Here is a 21853-nt window from a genome sequence, read left to right as displayed (position 1 = left end):
AGCACGTTTTTCTCCCATCCTGGAATGCTATGTGGAGTAGCCAGACCCCCCTCCGCTCCGCAGCGTGTGGATGGTCTGGCTAAGCGAGACTAGGTTGCACCTAATGATCACCTATGTTTATAAAAAAACATGTTGCAGTTGTAGCAAATGTCTATCACAGGTTCCCAAAGCCCAAATTGACATTTTTGTTTGTTGCCAATCGTCCAAAATCTAAAGATCATTTCAGCCCTATTAAAACTTCAATTTCTACATATACATTATATGAACTGAACAGAATAGTGAACTAGTCGGCCTATGTGAAACTTGTAAGTGAAACGAAATTTGAACGTGTGCTAAAAGAAATTATGGAAAAGTGTTTTGAATAAAGACTGCCACAAGTCAGAGGGGGGAAGAGTAATTATATATTCCCCACAAGCTGAATAAAAGACCAATTGGGGTGCTCTGGTAGTTCCCCTGGTAGAGCGTGCACGCTATGTACCAAGGCTCAGTCCATACCGCAGCAGCCCAGGGTTTGATTCCGACCTGCGGTCCTTTGCTGCATGTCTAGCCCTCTCTCCCCCCATTCTTCTCTACAACGTACTATCAATCAAAAGCCAAAATGCCCCCCAAAAAATAATAAGATAAACTGAACCAAAGAGCGTTGTTAGAGAAAGAGAGAGTCTTCTTGATTAAACTTCAACAAAAGCGTCCTGAATCTGGGTTAAATCAGAGTAGATGCCTTATGACCTGTGTGATTGATGAACCTGTGGGATTTTTCTATATTGAATTTGCAGTGATGAAAAGGACCAAGAAAAGTAAGAATGACCTCATCAATGCAGAGGAAGGCGAAGACCACTTCACTGACATCTCATCTGCTGGTGAGAACAATACCTGAGACGCAACAGCTGCCATATTATTTACTGCAAGTCCCCATACAGTCCAGCCTTCAAGCTGTGTTGGCACTGTATGTTGAAGGCAACACACAAACTGCTTCCCTGTTCATGGTGCGAGCAGCTTGGTTGATGTCTGATGGTCAGTGGTATAAAATGGACTCTAATAGTGTATGGCATTTTGTTGAATTTCTGTAAAATATCTTAGCACCAAGAAAATAAATAGGCAAATTTTAAAAATATGTTAAGAAAATAGATTTTTCTATTTGAGTTTCTCTCAGTCGTTTTGGTACATTTCTCGAATCATCCTCGACATTTGCAAAACAGTACATAGTGTATTTCTCAAAACAATTTGTATAAATAGTAAAACACCTTGGATTACTTGCAAAAGCCAATCTCTTGCTCATAATCATTAGTTCATCTCTCAAAAGTAAATATCTGTGTCAATGAACATGTCAGTGCCATCAGAATGACAAGTCCTTGAGTCATTGTGGACGGATAAGACAGTCAAATTATCACGTTGTCAATGTAACAGTGTACTCTGGAGGGATGTTCTGATGTTAACTATGGCTAACGTTTAATGACGATTATTGTAAATTGTAGGTTACACATTAGTGAATATAGGAGTTTGACTGCAAGAGACTGGACAAGATTCACATTTACGCTTTTACTTTTTGTACTGTAATTTGTTGACAAACCATGTCAATGCAATACAGAAAGGAAAAGACAGCACTGCATAGCACAAAGAAAAAGAAATGGGAACATAGGACAATCTCCTTAGTGCTGTAGGAATTACAGTGCAGTCTTCCTTCTTCTCTCTGGCTGTTGTTCCTTGTCCTTCCATTGTCAGACAACGTAGCATTGTGTTGTGTTCCAGCTGTGTGTGTGTGTGTGTGTGTGTGTGTGTGTGTGTGTGTGTGTGTGTGTGGCAACTGGCAAGATATATATATATATATATATCTTGCCAGTTGATGGTTCATGGGATACACCTTTGTCAGAGAAAGTCAAGATTCACCTTGGAGCAATTTACCAATTCAGGACAGATTTTGAAAAAAAGTCTAATGGAAATGTATAGAAATATGCTTGACATAATTTGACAACTTGTTTGATCATTTTGCATGTAAAGACTCATGCTATGAACTAATGCCTAAATGTTGTGGGGGGTGAGACTATTCAACAGAGACCCATTATAATAAATGTTGATCAACATGACATAAGCAATTGATAATATAGGAAACAGCACATAATTGTACATAATCATTTGCATGGATGTATCAAAGCATTTGCAACTTGTTCAAAGAAATGCGAAACTGCTTTTTTGATGTGCACAAGTGACACAATGATGTGAAGATTGAACAGGAAATTTTGAGAATTTAAATTCGGATCTGAGAAATGTACCAAAGCAACTGAGAAAAACTGTAATTGCATCGATTGTTACAAACAAAGGTTTTGAGATGTTTACTTTTCACTTGTTCTAAAGAATATTGTTCATGAAACAACATCAGTACTAAAACACTAAATTGCCAAAATGCAGCTTAATGGCTGGAAGAGCAACTGGAGACTGATTTCCTTTTCCTTCTTTTATTAGTTTTTAGAAGCCTGAAGAAGTAAAATGATTCAGTATTCCAAATATAAAACCAAAAGTTAAAGGAATAAACTATATATGGTACACATGTTGTTTGTTTTTGGTCCTGCTGATCAGCTGGGGACTTCTGGGATTGATCTTTATTGCATTACTGCAAGAACTCAATAAAACAATAACACCCCATCAAAATTAAGTTACAATCAATGAGAAATTAAAAATAATTTTACAGTAATCTGATGTTTATTATGAAATAGTTGCATAGATAGTCAGATGAGGAAAACATGGGTAATTGAAAAATTTAATTAAGTACAAGATTGTTATAAACTTATCTACTTACAGTATGGACACATACACAATGTTGTAGTGTGCTAATGAGAGAGAGAGAGAGAGAGAGAGAGAGAGAGAGAGGATCGTCAGGTGATACAGTATGAGTCAGTCTGGATTAAAATAGATCAGGAGATGATGTACCCACTCTTCTGTGGAAGTAATGAAATTCTAATTGTATCCAGGCACCCACTTGACATTTGGACTTAATTTAAGTTACAGAAGGTTTAATATAGTACAGGCTAAAGGGAGGGGTGAGGACCATGGCACTGTAATCTAAAAGAGCCAAATGCTTTACTTTGGTTACATCACAGTTACAGCTTGTCAGAATATGAAAAAGCTTCTGATGAGACTGTATAATTTCATTATGTCACATTTAGTGCAGTTGTCCTTTTTCCTCTATAAAATATAAAGACAGAGTGTATCGCATTATACTCTGAAAACCACGCCCACCAGAGGGGAAAACCATTGGCGCCAAAATATGCAACTAAGGGCTGAAACGATAACAAAGTGCCTGTAGTTATTTAAAATCATAGCATGCCAATGGATTATTTTAGCAACCTATGACATGACCAGCAAAAACAATTAAACTGTTAATAAGCTAAGGCACTGGCAAAGCTTATTGGTTTATCCACATTCCACTATAACACAAGTTGCATACTGTGTACAAAATGCTTTAGCTTAACTTACAGATCTATAGTTTTCCTAAAACTATTAAACTACAGTTGAATATTTGACTTGGTAACAAAATGGTTGGTGCACACATACCATTAGACATAAAGGTTAGTGTCAGGATCCCACAGTCTTCCCATTCTTCCTTCTGACTACTCACGCCCGTATCCACTTTTTTCTTTATAAAAGCTTAGTTTTTCTGGCAACTTTTCAAAAAGTAGTTTTGTGTTCATAACCCTGTTGTTAGTGCACAGCAGCTTTTAGTCATTTCTGTGAATTGGGACTTAAATGCGCTCTGTCTCTGTATGCTGGATTGTACTGGTTAGCCAACTTCAAACTAGTGTTTGACTGTGTTTGAATGTAACTATATTACATTCAAACACGGTCTTGATTTGGTAAGACCACCTAATTTAAAGACTTGGTAACTTTATTGCATTTTGTATGTTTTGCTCCAACTGCCCCCCCAGGGTCGCCGTTCACCCGGGCCAGCTTGAAAAGCAAGAACGAGAATTCATCTTACTTCAAGAGGAAAGAGAAAAGAATTCGCTTCACCATCCGCCGTCTGGTCAAGTCCCAGAGCTTCTACTGGACTGTTTTGTGTTTGGTTGGCCTCAACACGTTGTGTGTAGCCATAGTACACTATGACCAGCCTGAATGGCTCACCTTTGCATTATGTGAGTATCAGCAGTTGTACTGTATACAAAGTGAATAATATTCATGTAAACCAATACATGTATGCCAAGATTGTGCCACTATTTATCTTATCAATATTATCATATTTGACCATTGTACATTAGAATATCTCCGCAAAAAGTGTTCAGTTTCACCCAGTGGCTTCAACCACTGACATGATTTTTACTTCATAGTGAAATTTTTATTTTTTATTTTAAAGAAACATCTCGCACACCCAAAAATGCTCCTGTGCAGGTGCATTGGAAAATAACCTCAACTTGAAACAAAGGAACAAATCTCCCACTCTGCTCTTGTTATATAGTACGAAGCCCCCAAGGTGACATGGAGGAAGAAAAAAAAATTACAAAAACATGTACTGGAACAATCATTTTTGCGAGATCTTGACCCGGTTTTGCCAAAATTTGCAAATAAAACTCGATATCTCGCAAAACAAAGTCAAGATCTTGAGAAACAAAGTCAAGATTTTCAAAAGTGGTTGTTCCAGTACATGTTTTTTTGTTTTTTTAATTTTAAATTATTTATTTTTTTCTTCACGTCAAAGTCAAGATCTTGCAAATAAAACTCAAGATCTCGCAAAACAAATTCAAGATCTTGCAAAAGTGATTGTTCCAGACATGTTTTATTATTTTTTTTTATTTCTTTTTTTTTTTTCTCCATGTCAAAGTCAAGAGCTCACAAATAAAACATAAAGTCAAGATCCCGCAAAAGTGTTTGTCCCCAGTACATGTTTTTTTTGCAATTGTTTTACCTATCCATGTCACCTCGGGGGCTCCGTAATACAACAAAGGAGAGAGCAGGATTTTTTCCTTTGTTCCACAGTGAACTTAAATAAAAACGTTAAATTCATTATAAACAAAACTTAATCTTGCTTAATTAAAAACATAACAGCCTTACTGATCTAGTTTGAACAAAAGCGTATGATATCAATTGTTCAAATAAAAATTGCAGTGTAACTGACATTACTGAGATGAGACTGACATTTGCTGACTTTTTCCAGTGTTTCTGTGTTACGTTAGCATTTTCCTGAAATTGTCACTTGTGACCGCAGTGGCCGCTGTTTAGCAAAGGTTACCTCATTGTGCTTTAAAGTTGGCCACTCAAATACTGTCGCTCCTCAACCAACCTCAACCATATCTGCATTAAATGCATTATTGCAAACCGTAATTGCAACAATACCATTTTAGAATGGCATTATATTATTAATCCTTTATTTAACCAGGAAGTCCCATTGAGAATGGCATTATATGACAGAAGTAGGTGACTATAGTAGTTAATAAGTAAAGTAACATGTAGATACTGATGTTTACATTAAACCTAGTATCACCTTGTTGCTATTAAACCTAGGCAAAGATAAGTTCACAGCACTAACTCGAGTCTACTGTGCATGAGAAAGTTAAGATTTAGACCAACCTCTATGCATTCTAACTAATGGAAACTACCTAGTAATAGTAGTAAGTAACTAAAACCTAATCATTCCTGAATACTAATATTGTATGCACCTGTTTTCTCTGTAAGTGCCACTCTAATTCATGTTCAAACATCTTGATGTTGAGAAATGCAGTAGATAGGTTACAGGAAAAACTGTACCATTGTACATTTCACAAACACACGTGAGCAAACATGCATCTCACATACTCCATCAGGGGAGTATATTGCATTATTTCCAAACAATAGACTCTTTCTGTGTCTTATTTGTTGTGGGCACAGCTGAGCAGGCAGCAGTAGCTGCACTATTGAATTGTAGAAATCATTAGAGAGGGCCTTTTCAAACCCAGGGCATTGATCTGTGTTTTTCTTATTGTCCCTGGACAGACCTGGCCGAGTTTGTATTCTTGGGCCTGTTTCTGGCAGAGATGTCCATGAAAATGTATGGCCTCGGACCCCAGAACTACTTCCACTCCTCATTCAACTGTTTTGACTTTGGGGTAAGTCGTCCTGAGTTCAATCAATCCACATTAATTTTTAGAATGTGAGCCTCTGTAAAGTTATTTAAATACTGTAATTCAGGACTGGTACTCGAGGAAAGTGTGTTTGATTATGGCCAGAATAACAGTATACAACAGTATTTGGAGTGTGTGGAAATGAAAACTGCGTTCACAGGTGATTATTGGCAGTATTTTTGAAGTTATCTGGGCTGCCATCAAACCCGGGGCGTCATTTGGGATCAGTGTCCTGCGGGCTCTGAGACTGCTCAGGATCTTCAAAGTCACCAAGTGAGTCATATCATTTTCTGCCTGTGTGCTAGGAACACTGGTTATTCCATAATATTTATTTATATATTCATTTGTCTGTGTGTAGGTACTGGAACTCCTTGAGGAACCTGGTCGTATCCCTTCTCAACTCCATGAAGTCTATTATCAGCTTGTTGTTCCTCCTCTTCCTCTTCATCGTGGTCTTTGCTCTGTTGGGCATGCAGCTGTTTGGTGGCCAGTGAGTAATTTGACTGCTGCTGCTTGTTGGGTTAATTTTAATTAAGCATTCAAACCTGATTGACTAAATTTGCATAAACACTTTCCAGTTATTGCTCAGTCAAATCTGAACACACAGTCATCATATTATGATCTTGGCATTAATGCAACTTACTCTAGTAAACCCAGAAATCAGCTTAGAAATTATACAAGACTCCTCTTCCACTAAAGATCTGTCTTCCCCAAGTGCAATGCTGTTGGATGTGCATTCAGAAATGGAAGTCAGCCAATGTCCACTCTATAGGGGACTTGCATTTTTTGTTAAGCAAATTTTCAGCCTTCAAAAGATTGTTGTATGGAATACATTGAATTTGTACATTATTCTTATTATTATACATAAAAAAAGAAACCTCTTAAAATGTACAGTAAGATCTTTTAATATTTTCTTGGTTATCCAATTATCCATGGTTACAGTGCAAACAGGAACTGTCAGAAGCTCAAGAAATTTGAAAAAAAATTGAAAAAAATATGCATAGTATGCGGTTTCGGAGGCAGATGCATGCCTGGCTATCTGTGCTCACTGTCTTCATGGCAACAACACACTACTATTTTACCCAAATCATATTCATTTGATAAACGTGGACATTTTTTTACATTTATTTTTTATTGTTTTTACATTACTAAGGCTCAGAATGTCCCAACAACATATTTATGGCATCCCAGGAACACAGACACGCTCTTCCATCCAATCATATACAGATATTTATTGTGTGTTGAAAACCTGTGGATCTATAGGCAAATAAATTAAAATTACATTGAACGTTTAAAACATTATAACTCAGTTGTACCACTGACAGGCCTATTAGTGACATTTTTTACTGTAAGTAGACTTAAACTTACTTTGAAAAGTATCAATAAAGGATGTTTAAATTGCAAACCATTAAAAGGGTTATCAACATCTCTTTGCATACTGTAAATTAACATGAAGTGTAAAAATATAGTATAACAGTGATTGCTTGAACCTTTTAAACCAATGATAATTAAAGGGGCCTATAATCTATTATAACTGAATTAGATGAAAATAAAAACAAACTTCACAGGCTCCTGAAACAAATACAGTCTTGTCTTTCTGCTCTTTTAATGAGATCCAGACTAAAGAAAAACCATGGATTTTTAAGAAGGCACAAGACACATTCTGCTATCATTCCACCCTCCTCTATCTGCATTCCTAACATCGGGGGGAGATGTAATTAGGTCCCAGTAGACGGACAGAGATTCAAAATGTCAGCATTAGCACAGCTCATCCATTTGAGAGGAATAAACACTCAGAGATCAGCCATAAGGTCACAGAGACAGACAGCTTAAATGTAATAGCCATATATTTGCTGGAATAATGTGCAGCAGCCTAATGGACAGGACAATAAGCTGCTCCATCCTCAGGCAGGAGGGACTTTGACTGTGTTGTGGTTCTTAAGCTTAATTACATTCAAAGACTGCTTGTTTTCTCCCTGTAGATTTAATTTTGAAGATGAAACGCCAACAACCAACTTTGACACATTCCCAGCAGCGATTCTCACTGTCTTCCAGGTAAAGGTCAACTCCATTATGCTTCCCCTCCCCCCCTACCTTACTTGTAGCACTGAACAGGACTCAGTAACCTGAGCTTGTGTCTCTCCTGCAGATCCTAACTGGGGAGGACTGGAACGCAGTCATGTACCATGGGATCGAATCACAGGGGGGTGTTCACAGGGGGATGTTCTCCTCCATTTATTTCATTGTTCTCACTCTCTTTGGAAACTGTATCCTTCCTGATTGATCCAAATCGCTTCATCCTTTGTGGCTGTCAGGCAGCTATATCGCACTTTGAAAGAATGTTTTATTGATTTGATGAAAAGCTGCAATTGTAGTTATTGATTATGTTTTTATCAATCCTTTGATCTTTTCCTGAGACCACGCATAACCAGACACACTCCTCAATGTGTTCTTGGCCATTGCTGTCGATAACCTCGCAAATGCCCAGGAGCTCACTAAGGTACAGATTTTCTTTATAGCTTGAGACATGCTGGCTTTATAGCAGTTTACAGTAAGACATACTGTATAGGCAGTAGCACCATCTTACCCACAGCATCCCCCAATAAAAGTCTTTTACCTAAATCAAATCCCACATGCACATGGCCTTTTATCCCCCCCCCCCCCCTTTTTTTTATTTCAAGACAGTATGATATAAGGGCACCTTGTTTTACTGGTTTCGTAATACGATCCACTGTGGAAGATGGTACTGTTGTAGTATGACTGATATATTACCAGATCAGTTATTCATCATAATGAACTGGCAAGATCATTTGCATCTCTGTAATATCTCACTGCAAAAGGAGAGCCTGCTATCCACTATTTGGGCCTCTTTTTTAAGAAATTTATGTTTACATGTCTTGTCTATTTGCAAATGCCAGTGAGTAAGTGAAGAAATTGAGTTTGATCCCTAAAAGTGCTCCTAAGATAATGAAAAATTCTCAAGTAGTAGTCTTAGCCAGCAAAAACCAATGAAGCCCACTAAGGCTGTATTCAACCAAAGAAAATCTTTTTTGACTGAAATTGTATCTACTCTTCTCAGGCTCTTACTGAGTGAGCTAGACCCCCATACTACTGTATTTATACCTGGTAAACCTTTACAATAAATATTAGCGCCTGTTTTAAATAAAGTTGTTGTTCTCTCTGTCGTTTAGTTAAATGTGAGAATTTGCAGGAAGACATTTGGGAATCGGATTGGCTGGGGGACCACCAACAATACTGTAACTGCACTGTACTCCACAGATAAACTCATCATATGTGTGTATGTAATTACTGTATGTGTGTGTGTGTGTGTGTGTGTGTGTGTGTGTGTGTGTGTGTGTGTGTGTGTGTATTTTTGTACATACTTTCCAGGATGAAGAGGAGCAAGAGGTGGCCATCAATAAGAAGCTTGCACTCCAGAAGGCCATGGAGGTAAAGGAGGTCAGCCCCATGTCAGCCACTAACATGTCCATCACAGCGTAAGTCAACCTCCTCTAATCTTTGCTCTGGCTTAAGACATGGGACATGGGAATTTGGGGTACTTTTGTTGTTTGTTTTTGTTGTACTGCCCTTGTGAAAGACCAGTTTGCAGTTTTGTCAATACATGCAGGATGCACATACACAGAATTTTAAAATGTAATTTTCTCCATCCTGCGCTATTATTCAGTGTCCAAAATTAGTTTTTTTTGTTTGAGGGGCAATCCATGGCTATATAACTAAAAACATTTACATTCTGCTTATAGCCTGAATATGTAGAATCCTTCCATTCCTGTTTATTTGTGTAAAGCCCTCGCTGTTTCTCTGTCTGTATTTAAACAAACATACACAACCTAGTCAGAATTTTCTTTTGTTGATACTTGCAAGCATGCTCTCTGTTTGATTCAGCTCTTGCTATGCCAGAGGATATTTGGTATTTGCTATCCCAAAGCATAATGTTGATTAACCTCCTCAGAGTCTATGTCCGAATTAAAGTCAATGTTAATCTCCTCACCTACACACATTATTTTCTTCACAAGACAGATCCCTGTTTTCTGTTTCCTAAATAACTTCTGCTGTATCTGACTACATAGATCATAACATCCACTGACAAAATACTACTCACAAAGAGAGTGATATGTATATTCTACAGCCAGTAGGTCCTTGATATCTCTTTTTTATGTAAGCAGAATGGGCACTTTAAACCACACATATACTGTACAGCATGTATGAAATTGGGATGGACAGATATTTAACAAAAAGCTTTACAGAACAACCAAATACAACTGTTTTGCAATTCAGTGAAACCATTCACAAGGCGTGTTATGGACTTACTGGAGATTCCCCAGGCAGTGATGATAGTGTATACTAGAGGTGGGACAAAATATCGACACGACAATATGTTGTTATTCTTCTTCATGCAATACGAAAATCGATACCTGGTTCCCTGCACCAAGTGTCGCTCCTTGAAGTGGCGCTCAACACGTGAATGAGGGAAACCTGAACCTAAGTTACCTAGCTGAAGAAGAAGAGGTTTTAAACGGGATAGCGGACAGCAATTTGAGGAAAATAACAGATTCCCCAGCCACATTTAAGTCCAAAGTCTGGACCCATAGTTGCTCTATGGTTCTGTAATTTTAATTTACAGACTGAAAAAATAGTGATGCAGAATTGGGCTGTTTTCTAACAGTTTGCACTTGCAGTGACTAAAAAGAGAATACATAGATAGATAGATAGATAGATAGATAGATAGATAGATAGATAGATACTTTATTCATCCCGAAGGAAATTTGAGAAACATGCACTTAACCTTTTCATGGGCATTTTTGTATTTAGATTTAGACTGATATCGTGTTGTATAATTATTGGATTGCCTAACGATATATTGATTATCGCAGATTTGCTGTATTGTGATATTATCGGTATTGTGTATTGTGTATCATATCGTGAGTTACCCTGTGATTCCCTTCCCTAGTGTATACTGAAATATGATTGTTATTATATACATTGCCTTATTCTTGTTTAAAATATGCTATATACAGAACAGTCTACATTGCATTGTTGTTAATTCTTCTTTACCATTCCTCTAAATATACTTTGTATGCTGTTTTTATCCCAAAACAAACTGTTTTACTATGCATGTTAAGGCTCATTTGTATACTTAGAGTTTGTGTAACATAGATCATAAGCGTTCTGCTCTGGAGTTGTAAATAATGTCATTGGTGGTGTTGATCCTCAGCGAGTAGCGTCAAAAAGACCATGTGGCAAAGCAGCATGGCAAAAATAATATACACCTTTAATCTTGAGGTGCAGGATTATACATACAATGGACATCTAGAGTTTCAGTACATTGTAATTTATTAGCATCGCAGGATGCTTTACAACATATCCTTGGACTCACAATGACTTAAAATGTTATTAGTTTGTGACTTTGTTTACTTAGACTGTAAAGGAGGGACATTTGGACAAAAAGACAATTAATATAAATGACAGTGGTATTGGAACGTCTGGTCTTTAAAGTAGCACTAATCAATACTTTTAAATAAATAATAGATTAAATGACTGTGTGTAATGTAATGTAGTGACAAATTCACAGGGAATTACCGACTTGACTCTGCAGTCACCCTCAGTTCTATGGAGCTTTTAAGCATCTTTTTGCTTATTTTAGTTTTAAAGTCAACAAACTCCACTCCCATCAACCTTTCTGCCTGCAGCAGCACGCAGCTGTTTTTTCTAGTGATGAAGCTCTGACAAACACATTGTCCAGCACCAAACGGCTGACAGAGCTGTGGAGCCTTTAATAGCTAAAGAACCAGATATTTTCCTCAGTAGTTGATGGAGACCAAAACAAAGCTAAAAGGAGAGGGAATATTGGATTTATATATAAATTCCATTCCAGTTGAATGCTAATGTTGTTCCTTGTTGTTGGCTGAATGTGTAACTAGGCAACAGTTAACACATTTACTGTAACAACTTTATAAGGTGGCCTTCAAGTGGTCTACAAAAAATATGAATGTAGCTTTAAGTCCTGCAAGTTTTTAATGGTTTTGATTTTGTTTACCTAATCTAAACCAAATGCAAGCGCTACTAGACAACTATTCTGTGGAAAAGTTGTGCCCCAATTCAAACCACAACTGAGACCATTTGCACTTTAAGTGGGGCCAGTTACATGTAAATGAAAAACGGTCATTCATACAGAAACCAAGGGCCATTTTCCCATCAGTAAATCTCTAATGGGGTTACGCTGATTACATTGTTTTTAATCAAAACATGCAAAGCTCACCTGATCCCTCATGAGTAAACTTGACCATTTTGTACATGATTCAACATGATAGCCAATCGCAGCACAATATACTTTGTGTCACCACACAAACATTACTAGCTGCTGCAGTTGAGCTGCAGCATTACTTGGTTTTTGTCACAGACCTCAATATTAAGCCAAATATTTTAAAGCTTCACCCTTGACATTGTTCTTGTATCCAGAGCAGCTTTGCTTCTACAAATATCCATAAAATTCAATTATCTTTTGGCATTTTGTGTTTCAGTGTAACTCTTTTATATCTGGAATTTAATGGTATTTATCTTGCTCATTTTAGCATACAAGTAAATACTGAATAACTATGGCAGTCACAATGTCCCTGATGGTCCATTTATGTGATATTTCCTTTCTGGTTCAGTCTCAGCTTTGTGTTCTCTGAGCTTTGACTTCCCATTGCGTTAAATTGTGATGGGAGACTAAATGACACAAAGAAGACAGAAATGTTGAATGGTGTCTGGCTATTTTTTCTGACTTCATCCTATATTATGTTCCCCTTCCCCGTTTTTGTTTTGTGCATGTGCAGTTTTCTAACACGCAGTCGAGGTAACGCACACTCTAGCAGCTCATCCATCTGCAGCGTTAACTCACTGTGAGTTATTATCTCTCTGTTACAATTTTTAAATCCTCCCATTACCCTTCTCTCATCCTTGTTTTTCTGCTGTCTAACCCTGTCTTCTTCTGGTGTCATTATGTCATTCTTCTGTGTGAATTGTCCAAAACAACATGACAGCTCCTCTGTGATCACACCTTCTGGTAGAGCTGCGTGAGTGTTTCAATATTTCCATTACTGTGTTTTGTTTTTATTGCTTCGCTGTGATCAACAAGTGTCACAAGTTTCTGTGTCAGTGATCATGATATCTGACTGTTTGTGATTGACACCCTTTTGTCTGAGAATGATTGTTTAGAAAAACTGCATCTCTGCTTCTGTAGATTTGAAAATAGCACATATCATTGTTCATAATGTTTGTGTTCATTATGTATATTATCAAGTGTGATTCATTTTTCCAAGCTGGTTGTAAATATCTATTGTACTGTATGTTATATTGCTGCTGTGTCAGCTTTAGGCTTGTGTTATACAGATGAAGAACATGACTGCTCAGTAGAAACACAGACAGATGCTGAGTGACTTAGTAGTTGGACACAGCAGTTCTTAGTTCGTCATGCAGCAAGAACACAAAAAGAAGCCTTAGTAACTTAATAACCATGAAAAATTGGAAAATAGGTAGAAAGCTTTTGAGGATATTGATTAAACTAGCAGGTAATGAATTGAATTGGATGTGAATTGAATTCAGAATTATTCCTTTTAACAATACAACGTATTGTCATGAACAGGTTTGTATACTATTGTATGAAAACTTATGCACAACAATTTGTATGATATCCTACAAAATTAGGACGACCGCTGGATGGTCACGTGACAGTTAAGTTTAGCTGACAAAATGTGACTGTGAGCCTGTTACAGGGCACTGTGAGGGTACAGTCATTTTAGCGGCCATTGCAGTTATGTGTTCCTTAATGTCAGTAGTACTCTTGGGGAAACCTGTTTCCTTGGTGAAACTTGTGTTTTTCACTTAACTTCTTCCGGGACATGAACTCTGCTGGAATGCCCTGAGTTTTAGGTCTTAATTAGCTGCATTCAAGGTGGTGAATACAGTAATAAATAAGGAAAACATACGAATTGTAGTGCATTATTTTTTGTAGCTTAATATACAAATAGTTCATGTGAACACCCTGAACAATAATCACAGTACCAGATACTTTACACTTACTACCACACTACATCCAAAATTGGTGTAGCACCTTTTTTAAGTGACGTTAGGACAAACCACTAAGAGTTTTCTTATTGCTGCTGCTACAATTTCTGTAATTCACCAAATTTGTTACCAACAAGCAAGAGGGCGGTTTACCTCCATCCTATTCTCAGATCAGATCACACTCACTTGTTAATTAAAAGGCATTATAGCACATTTTTGTTATTTAATTTGTAGATATTTTGTTTTGAATAATAAAATCTACATCGTAGTTTAAAAAAACTGATGAACAAATTGGATAGATACAGTACTGGTATACAGTACATACTGTATACCAGTGTCCCCTGTAAATATCTTAATGGTCACACACTTTTTCTTTAGTTCTTTAGTTACACATTACATGTAACAAAGACATTTTGAAAGAAACACTATGAAAATCAACTTAAGGTTACTTAAATAAAATAACTGAGAAGCATTAGTTTAATGTCCCACTATATCCATTGAAACAAATGCTATGGAAGAGAATTATTAGGCAAGCCAAACATTCCATAGATCTTTTACACTGTAGCAGCACAGGTGTGTATTCAGTGTGTGTCTCTTGTCCCCATTATTCCTCCTGCTTCTTCTCAGCAAACAATTTCTTTTGGGCTTTTGTATAATTTTGCATTTGTACTGTACATGATTCTCCCCTTGTCAGTTTTCTGAAGCTTATTTGCCCCCCCCCCCCACCCTCTGTGCTTTTGTCTGTAACCTGTTTCTGCCCCTTTGAAGTTCCTTCTCTCCCTGTGTTTGCTTCTCTGTTTGTTACTCCCTTTTTGTGTTTGTAGGAGTTATGTCTGCACCCCAGTCCACTATCTGAGGTAAACCCAACTGCCTGCTAGCAAGGTGGTCAATGATGATTACATGTTTAACCCTTGTGTTGTCCTTTGGGTCCCAGAGACCCTGTATTCAATCGTATTTTTCTGCTACAGTGGCCTCGTCCTCCAGGGTCCCGAGACCCATCCTGCACTCAAACACGTTTCCCACTAGCCTCATCTGGTCCTCCGGAGTCCCAGAGACCGTCCAGTATTCAATCGTATTTTTCATTTACTGTGGCCTCGGCCTCCAGGGTTCCAAGACCCATCCTGCACTCAAATGCGTTATATAAACTAAACAAGTCCCTGTGACACAAAGGACAACACAAGTTTTAAAATACTTCATCATGATCTCATAATTTACAGAGACCACACGTAAAATCGAGCTGCCCTGCATTCCTGCCATGCACACCATATTACAGGCTTTTCTGTTCATTCAATGAGTCCAGTCCCATGTTGTCCATCCATAGTGCAGTGTGCTTGCTCTTGACGTTTTACATATGTAGAATGGTGGGTACAAAGAATGCTACTGTAGAGAAAGTGATATAAAGAGATGGCATTGTAAGATATAATTTCACAACTGTGAGGAGATAGGACTGTTTTTAGTTTACACGGTATGAAAAGTGCATGCAATCAGCCATCTCAAAGTACTGTATTACACACAGACATTGACAGAACAAAGTAGCATGTCAAAGCATGGTAATGTGGCCAGGCTTGGCTTTTGTTCAGACCTATCCATGAAAGTTTTCTCTCCATAGTAGCCTGCGCTAAATGGACCCAGTGGTTTGCTCTGTTGAAAGCTCCATTGCACCTTGGTCATACTGTAAATCATTCAGCATGTAGGGACTATGTGTGTCATCCTGAGATGTAAAATGAAATATACAACTGTTATTATGTGTCATGAAGTATAAAGTATATACATAGTAAATCTGTTATGCTTTAAATGAAACCATATCTTTAAGTGTATTCAATGGAAATACTTATACCCTTTGTAAAAAAAATGACAATCTGTTTTTGTGACAATGACGTTGAAGTAGAGGGATTTAGAGAATAATTTCCAACTTATTTTATATGTTAATATTAATGTCATTGGTTTTGATTTGTCTGGTTCTTCTGCCCCTCCCCCAGTAAGGAGCAGCAGAAGTCAATGAAGACAATGTCGGTGTGGGAGCAGAGGGCCAACCAGCTGAGGAGGCAGAACCAGGCGAGCTGTGAGGCCCTCTACAGTGAGCTGGATCTTGAGGAGCGTCTTCGCCTGTCCTCGGCCCTGAACATCCGGCCTGACATGAAGACCCACCTCGACCGGCCGCTAGTTGTTGAGCCTCGCGACGGGCCTTTGCTGGCCGGCCACCAACACCACCATCACAAGCCTTCCATGCCGGAGGAGGCAGAAACTACCACTGACCCTCCTCCTCCTGTGCCTCACCAGGCCCGTCGCCACCACCGCCACAGAGACAGGGACCGGGCCAGAACAAAAGAGGGGACAAATGAAAACAGTGGCACTAGTAAGGACGGGGGCCACCATGTCCATCACAGCCGCTCCAAAGACCACGACAGCAGCCGGGGCAAAGAAGGAAAGAGCGAGAGGTCCCGAAGCCAAGAAGGAGGCAGGAGACATCACCATCAGAGCTCAGTGGATGACAGCGGAGGTGGAGGAGCCATGAGCGAGAGAGAGCATCGACATCATCATTCACACCGGCAGTCCCGAGGGGGCAATGGGACAGTGAACAGTGGCGGGAGGGGAGAGCGACGATCCCGCCATAAAAATGGACGTTCGTCTAACAGGGATGGGGATAGGAATTCCAGAGGAGACAGTGGTGCCAATGGAGAACGGAGGAGACATCGGCCTCATGGATCAAGGGGCCAATCCACAGTTGAAGTAGAGGTGTCCAACGAGAGAGAGACGGGTCACAGGTAAAAATCAAAATTACTGCATGGTCAATACATTTTTTGACCATGCCTTCTGGAATGAAAAAAATAATAATTGCACTGAAAGAGATCATCAAAGGTTTTCAGTGACTCTGCAGTATTAAATGGTGTTTCTACTGGTTGGTAAATATTTAGCCATATGCGTCAGTCAAATAAATGTCACTGACATTGGGGGCAGGTAACAAATCAGTGGGCCATCAGTAGGATATATTAATTAAGAAAATACAGTATATTCATTTCTAAGATGCTATCTCTGTTTTTGGGACAGATTTGGCGACTCAGAGGGTGAGGTCCTCGCCATCTCCAAGCAGGGCTCTGAAGGGGTCAACTGTCCTCCTGACCGACCAGAGGACTCAGACAACCAGAGGAACATTACAAGAACTGGTCAAACCTCCATCCACATTCCTCCTGTGACTATCACTTCCCCACCTGGAGACACCACCCTCATGCAAAGTCAGTACCAACAGAGGAATGCAGGATGCACACATTATTTAACTTCCATGGCGGCCAATACATTGAAGGTCTTTTCCTATAGCCACACACAACTTAACCAAGTACAGTATGCTGGGTACAGGGAATATATCATTTAATGTGAAGAAAGCAGGGTAAAGAACTTTTCAAACAGATGACTATCTGCAGCATGTGTGGTTTGCACATGCAATTCATTTTTGTATACATGGCCCAAGGGTGGTGAAATCTGACATTATCAGTACCATGATCCCCCCAGGAGGATGCTGATGTGGGAAATAAAATGTCAGACAGAATAACTAAAACCAAGCCTAAATACACCTTTAAGCAGATGTACAGGGATACATGGGTAGAAGCACCCAACACCACCTGGAACCAAAGTAACACCATCTTGGGCCGAGCACCATACTGAGGCCAGTATTACTTAAATAGCGTACTAAACAGGTTCTTTAATAAGCTTTTGTTTTTTAAGGCCTGGAAGGTTCACCCCCTATAGTGCTCTATACATCATTTCGTAATTCATTTATGAGTGTTGAATCGGCTCATACAATAGGAACCGTTCTCTGCGAATGCAAAGGCAGAAATAAATACAATCAAATAAGTAAGGGAACCGAGCTAGTTATTATTGCAAATTAGAACCCAAACAGGTTGATGCAGGACTTGAATCAGCCTGAAGGGGTTTTAATTAGCATATGATATTATATTGGTACTGTGATACAAGACTGGATATCTTCTTAGATTTTGGAAATCAAGTGGCGTAAGGCATACGTTTTAATTTTGCTGGTTTTACAGGCTGCATTACAGTAAAGTGGTGTTATTTTGTTAGTTAGACTGTTCTAGCTGTTTTATTTTTTGCCTTATGTTCACATCATTTATAATTGTTTATCAAACAGTTTAATTGTGTAAATATGTTTGTGAAAGCACCAATAGTGCAACCCTACAATATCTTTGTGAAATCAATATCAAGGCATTTGGTCAAATATATTTATTATTATATTACATGGCGGATTATACAACCATTTGTACAAAGGTTACCTGCTGATGATGTCTGCATCCGGGTCGGGACGATTAACTTCACAACTAATGAGAAGGACTCTCTGTTGGAAGCCAGGTCACTAGGGGTGATCCGAGTATCCGGCTGAAACGAGTATCCGGTACTGATAAAGCACTTTTGCCGAGTACAAGTATTATCCGAGTAATATGAGTCAATATCCGTGCTCGGATTGAATAAAACTCCTCAATGGCCGCGCAGCGTTCTGTGAAGTCACAGCGCCCCCCCCCCCCCCCACCTACAAACCCGCTCGGATCAATCACACACACACAGAACATGGAGAAATGCGCTCCCTCGGCCGCTCTCTCTCTCTCTCTCGCTCTCTCTCTTTCTCTCTCTCTCGCGCGCGCGCTCCCGCTCCGTCAGGCAGGGAGTCATTTCGGTCTGCGGATCTGTTCCGTTAACGTTTAGGGTTTCTTCAGCTTCAGGTTTGTTTTTAACTTTGGTTTGTAGTACTTACATACTTAGTAACCAGTAGATTGGGCTGTGGGGTTTCAGACGTGTTGCTCGGTTTAAATGTGTCTTGCCATCGGAGATTTTTTTTTTTTTTACTGTCAGCTGCCCCCCGCCCCCTCTCTCTCTGTGTCTCTCTCTTACTCACACACACACACACACACACACACACACACACACACACACACACACACACACACATATACCTGGTGTGGAAATAAAAAAAAATAAAAAAGAACCAAAAAAATAATAATCACACTGATCATAAAAAAATAAAAAGTTAAAAAAAGAAAGTTATATTGAGTATGAAAACTCTTGTTCATTACATTTTACTTCATAATTGCAACCGCATGTGTTGTATTCATTGTTGCAAAACGTTCTGTAGTTTGTTTGTTACCATGACAACACCACTGATCTGAAGCTCAATGCTGATGCTGTCATGTAAATCGTTTTCAAATCAGCAATAAATATAACAATTTTTGATCAACTCATCAATTGCATGCTTAAATAACATACCGGTTAAAGCCCCGCACATTTCAAGACAACCCAACCCACTTTCGGGTTAAATATGACCACTTCCGGTTTAGGCCCCGCCCAGTCCGAGTACGGATCCGGATCCGGATAATTCATGTGGTAAACAGATACAGATACAGATACAGATAATGCTGTACTCGCTCATCCCTACAGGTCACCCTGGTTGGTGGGCTAACCATGGAGCTAACTAATACCCAGTTTGTACTGTTGCCAATAGTGCTGGCAGCAATCCCTGTTTCCTCCCCTCTCTCTCTTCTTCTGGGATCCATTAATCAGCGGCATCTTCTCCGTATAATCATAAATATTATTTAAAAGCAATTTTTTCATTTAAAAATGGCCCACCAGAGTCTGTGATCAGAACTCCATCCAAAGCAACGGTCAGTTAAACCAGCAGATCACAGAATGCAGTATCAACGAATCCATGTAATACATACTAGTAAAAAAGTAATAATAATAAAAGAAAATAATAAAATACGAAGGTAGAATAAAGAAAAGGTTGATCACTAACAGGAAAGAAGAAAGTCAGTCTGAGATGGCAGAAAATTTCAATTTCTCAGCTTCTGAAAGTGTGTCTTTTTAAAATTAGTAGATCTTCTTTTTAAATATTGTTTGGGGCATTTTATTCCTTTACTATAACAGTCAGTAGAAAGATGACAGGAAATAATGAAAAGATGGGGAGTGACATGCACGAAAGGATTCAGACCCCTCTGTACATTAACTGGGAATGTCGCTTTCCATGGTTAGAGTATTTAGGCCACCGTGCTGTCCCACAGAAAAAAAGTCTCAAATCCATGAATGATAGGCAGGAAGAACAGGAAAAATCATCATCAAACATACAGCCAAAATGTCTCTTATATGACTGTTCATACAGGTACATGATTACAGTGTGATGGTTGGTAACGACAGCCAGACCTTGGTAAAATGGTAACAGTTAAGATTCTTTGATTGTATCAGACTCTGCCTTGCAGAGGTTGGAGAAGAGATCTAATTTATTCTCTAATGGTGTTTTGAGGGTAATTAATTAGATGAACGATTGTTGGATTTGTGATACAATGCCACTGTGCCATGTCAATAATTTAATAAGGTCCCATTGTAAAATGTATGCTGTATTTGGTGAAGAATGATGCCGCTTAGGAGTCAGATGTGACTGTTATGACAGTTGCTTGCATTGCTGTAAACAAACTATCTATCTCCCCAGTTAACAGTATTGACTGTGAGACAATGCCCATGAATGAGAAGGCCATGGCGGATCGAGGTCAAAGTGGACCCAAACCCATTCTGCCTTACAGTTCTATGTTCATCTTCGGACAGACTAATCCGTGAGTCACCTCAACCTTTTTCAACTTCTTCACTTCCCTGTAGGATCTCCCACACGCTATGAAAGTTTAACCATGGAGAGATTGGGTGATATTACTTTTTTATTTACTATCTGTAAGCTATCATATCATTATTATGATTGTCGGGAATCACCCAGTCCTACACCGCAATTCTAAGTGCTAAGGTTGAGCCTTTGTGTGCGTGTTGATCTGTCCCTTCTCTGCTTTCCCGCCTAGTAAAAGCAGTAAAGTGTACCTTCTCAAGAGGCCAGTGCCACTACCAACACACTCATAGTAGACGCTGGTGGGCGGTAAACACTAGTAATTTTAGGTTAAGCCTCTTCACTAACTTGTGTGCTGATGAGATAACTTTATTCGAGGTTTGGCTGCAGTACACAGTAAAAAAATCAAACAGTATCTAGTTATATTTACATAGGTTTTTTTGTATTATAGTTGCAGGCTCTAGTAAGCCTGTCTGTGTAGGCTCTTTAATAAAGTTGCTGTATTTCTATCATTGTATATATATTGTTTATTCTACTTTCAATTTTCTTTTCTAGTTATTACTTCCCAGAAGACTGCACCTTTGACACACAGTTAAGGTGCCGGAAGGCCAAAAATGTCAAATATGGAGAAAGGAAGGCTGTGCACACTTCAAACGTCAAATGCAGGCTTCCGTTCCTTTATCATGGCAATTTTTTTACAAAATGGGAAATGCACTTCACGTCCAAATATAGGTCCAAATATATAAAGAGCCACAGATACTATATCACAAACACTGGAAATAAATCAATACAGAAAGCAGTCATGGTATACCCAAGGCTCTTTCCATCCTGTGAGTTTCTTTACATACAGTATGCCTTTGAGGGATGTAGGTACTGCTCTTTATGATGATCTACATTTGTGCAATATTTTGCTAGTTTTACTACTAGTATGTTTTATCTGAAGCCCGTGTAAACTGCATTTCCCATGTGACAAACCAGAGGTCTGCTCTATTTCTTGTCATAATTAGCTTTAAGATTTGTCTTTGTTAAAACAATTACCCTGATAAAGGTCTAGTGGCTGAGAGATTGGCTTTATTTGATCCTTGCTTTAGGCCCTTTT

General features: G+C 38.8%; 1 protein-coding gene across 1 annotated transcript in view; it reads left to right on the top strand.

Annotated features, from left to right (window-relative positions):
* cacna1ba (calcium channel, voltage-dependent, N type, alpha 1B subunit, a) overlaps positions 1–21853 on the top strand; it is a 262364-nt gene that overhangs the window by 112887 nt on the left and 127624 nt on the right. Inside the window, exons 10-24 of the mRNA XM_032515609.1 lie at positions 774–857; positions 3918–4124; positions 5956–6068; positions 6244–6356; positions 6442–6573; positions 8066–8138; positions 8233–8350; positions 8516–8583; positions 9474–9580; positions 12920–12985; positions 13127–13159; positions 14975–15007; positions 16130–16915; positions 17199–17383; positions 20635–20755. Coding sequence (XP_032371500.1) covers positions 774–857; positions 3918–4124; positions 5956–6068; positions 6244–6356; positions 6442–6573; positions 8066–8138; positions 8233–8350; positions 8516–8583; positions 9474–9580; positions 12920–12985; positions 13127–13159; positions 14975–15007; positions 16130–16915; positions 17199–17383; positions 20635–20755 — 2239 coding nt within the window. The remainder of the gene's footprint in view (positions 1–773; positions 858–3917; positions 4125–5955; positions 6069–6243; positions 6357–6441; positions 6574–8065; positions 8139–8232; positions 8351–8515; positions 8584–9473; positions 9581–12919; positions 12986–13126; positions 13160–14974; positions 15008–16129; positions 16916–17198; positions 17384–20634; positions 20756–21853) is intronic.

The sequence above is a fragment of the Etheostoma spectabile genome, chromosome 5 (genome assembly GCF_008692095.1).
Source record: "Etheostoma spectabile isolate EspeVRDwgs_2016 chromosome 5, UIUC_Espe_1.0, whole genome shotgun sequence".
Classification (NCBI taxonomy): domain Eukaryota; kingdom Metazoa; phylum Chordata; class Actinopteri; order Perciformes; family Percidae; genus Etheostoma; species Etheostoma spectabile.
This window is presented reverse-complemented; position numbering and strand designations above follow the sequence as displayed.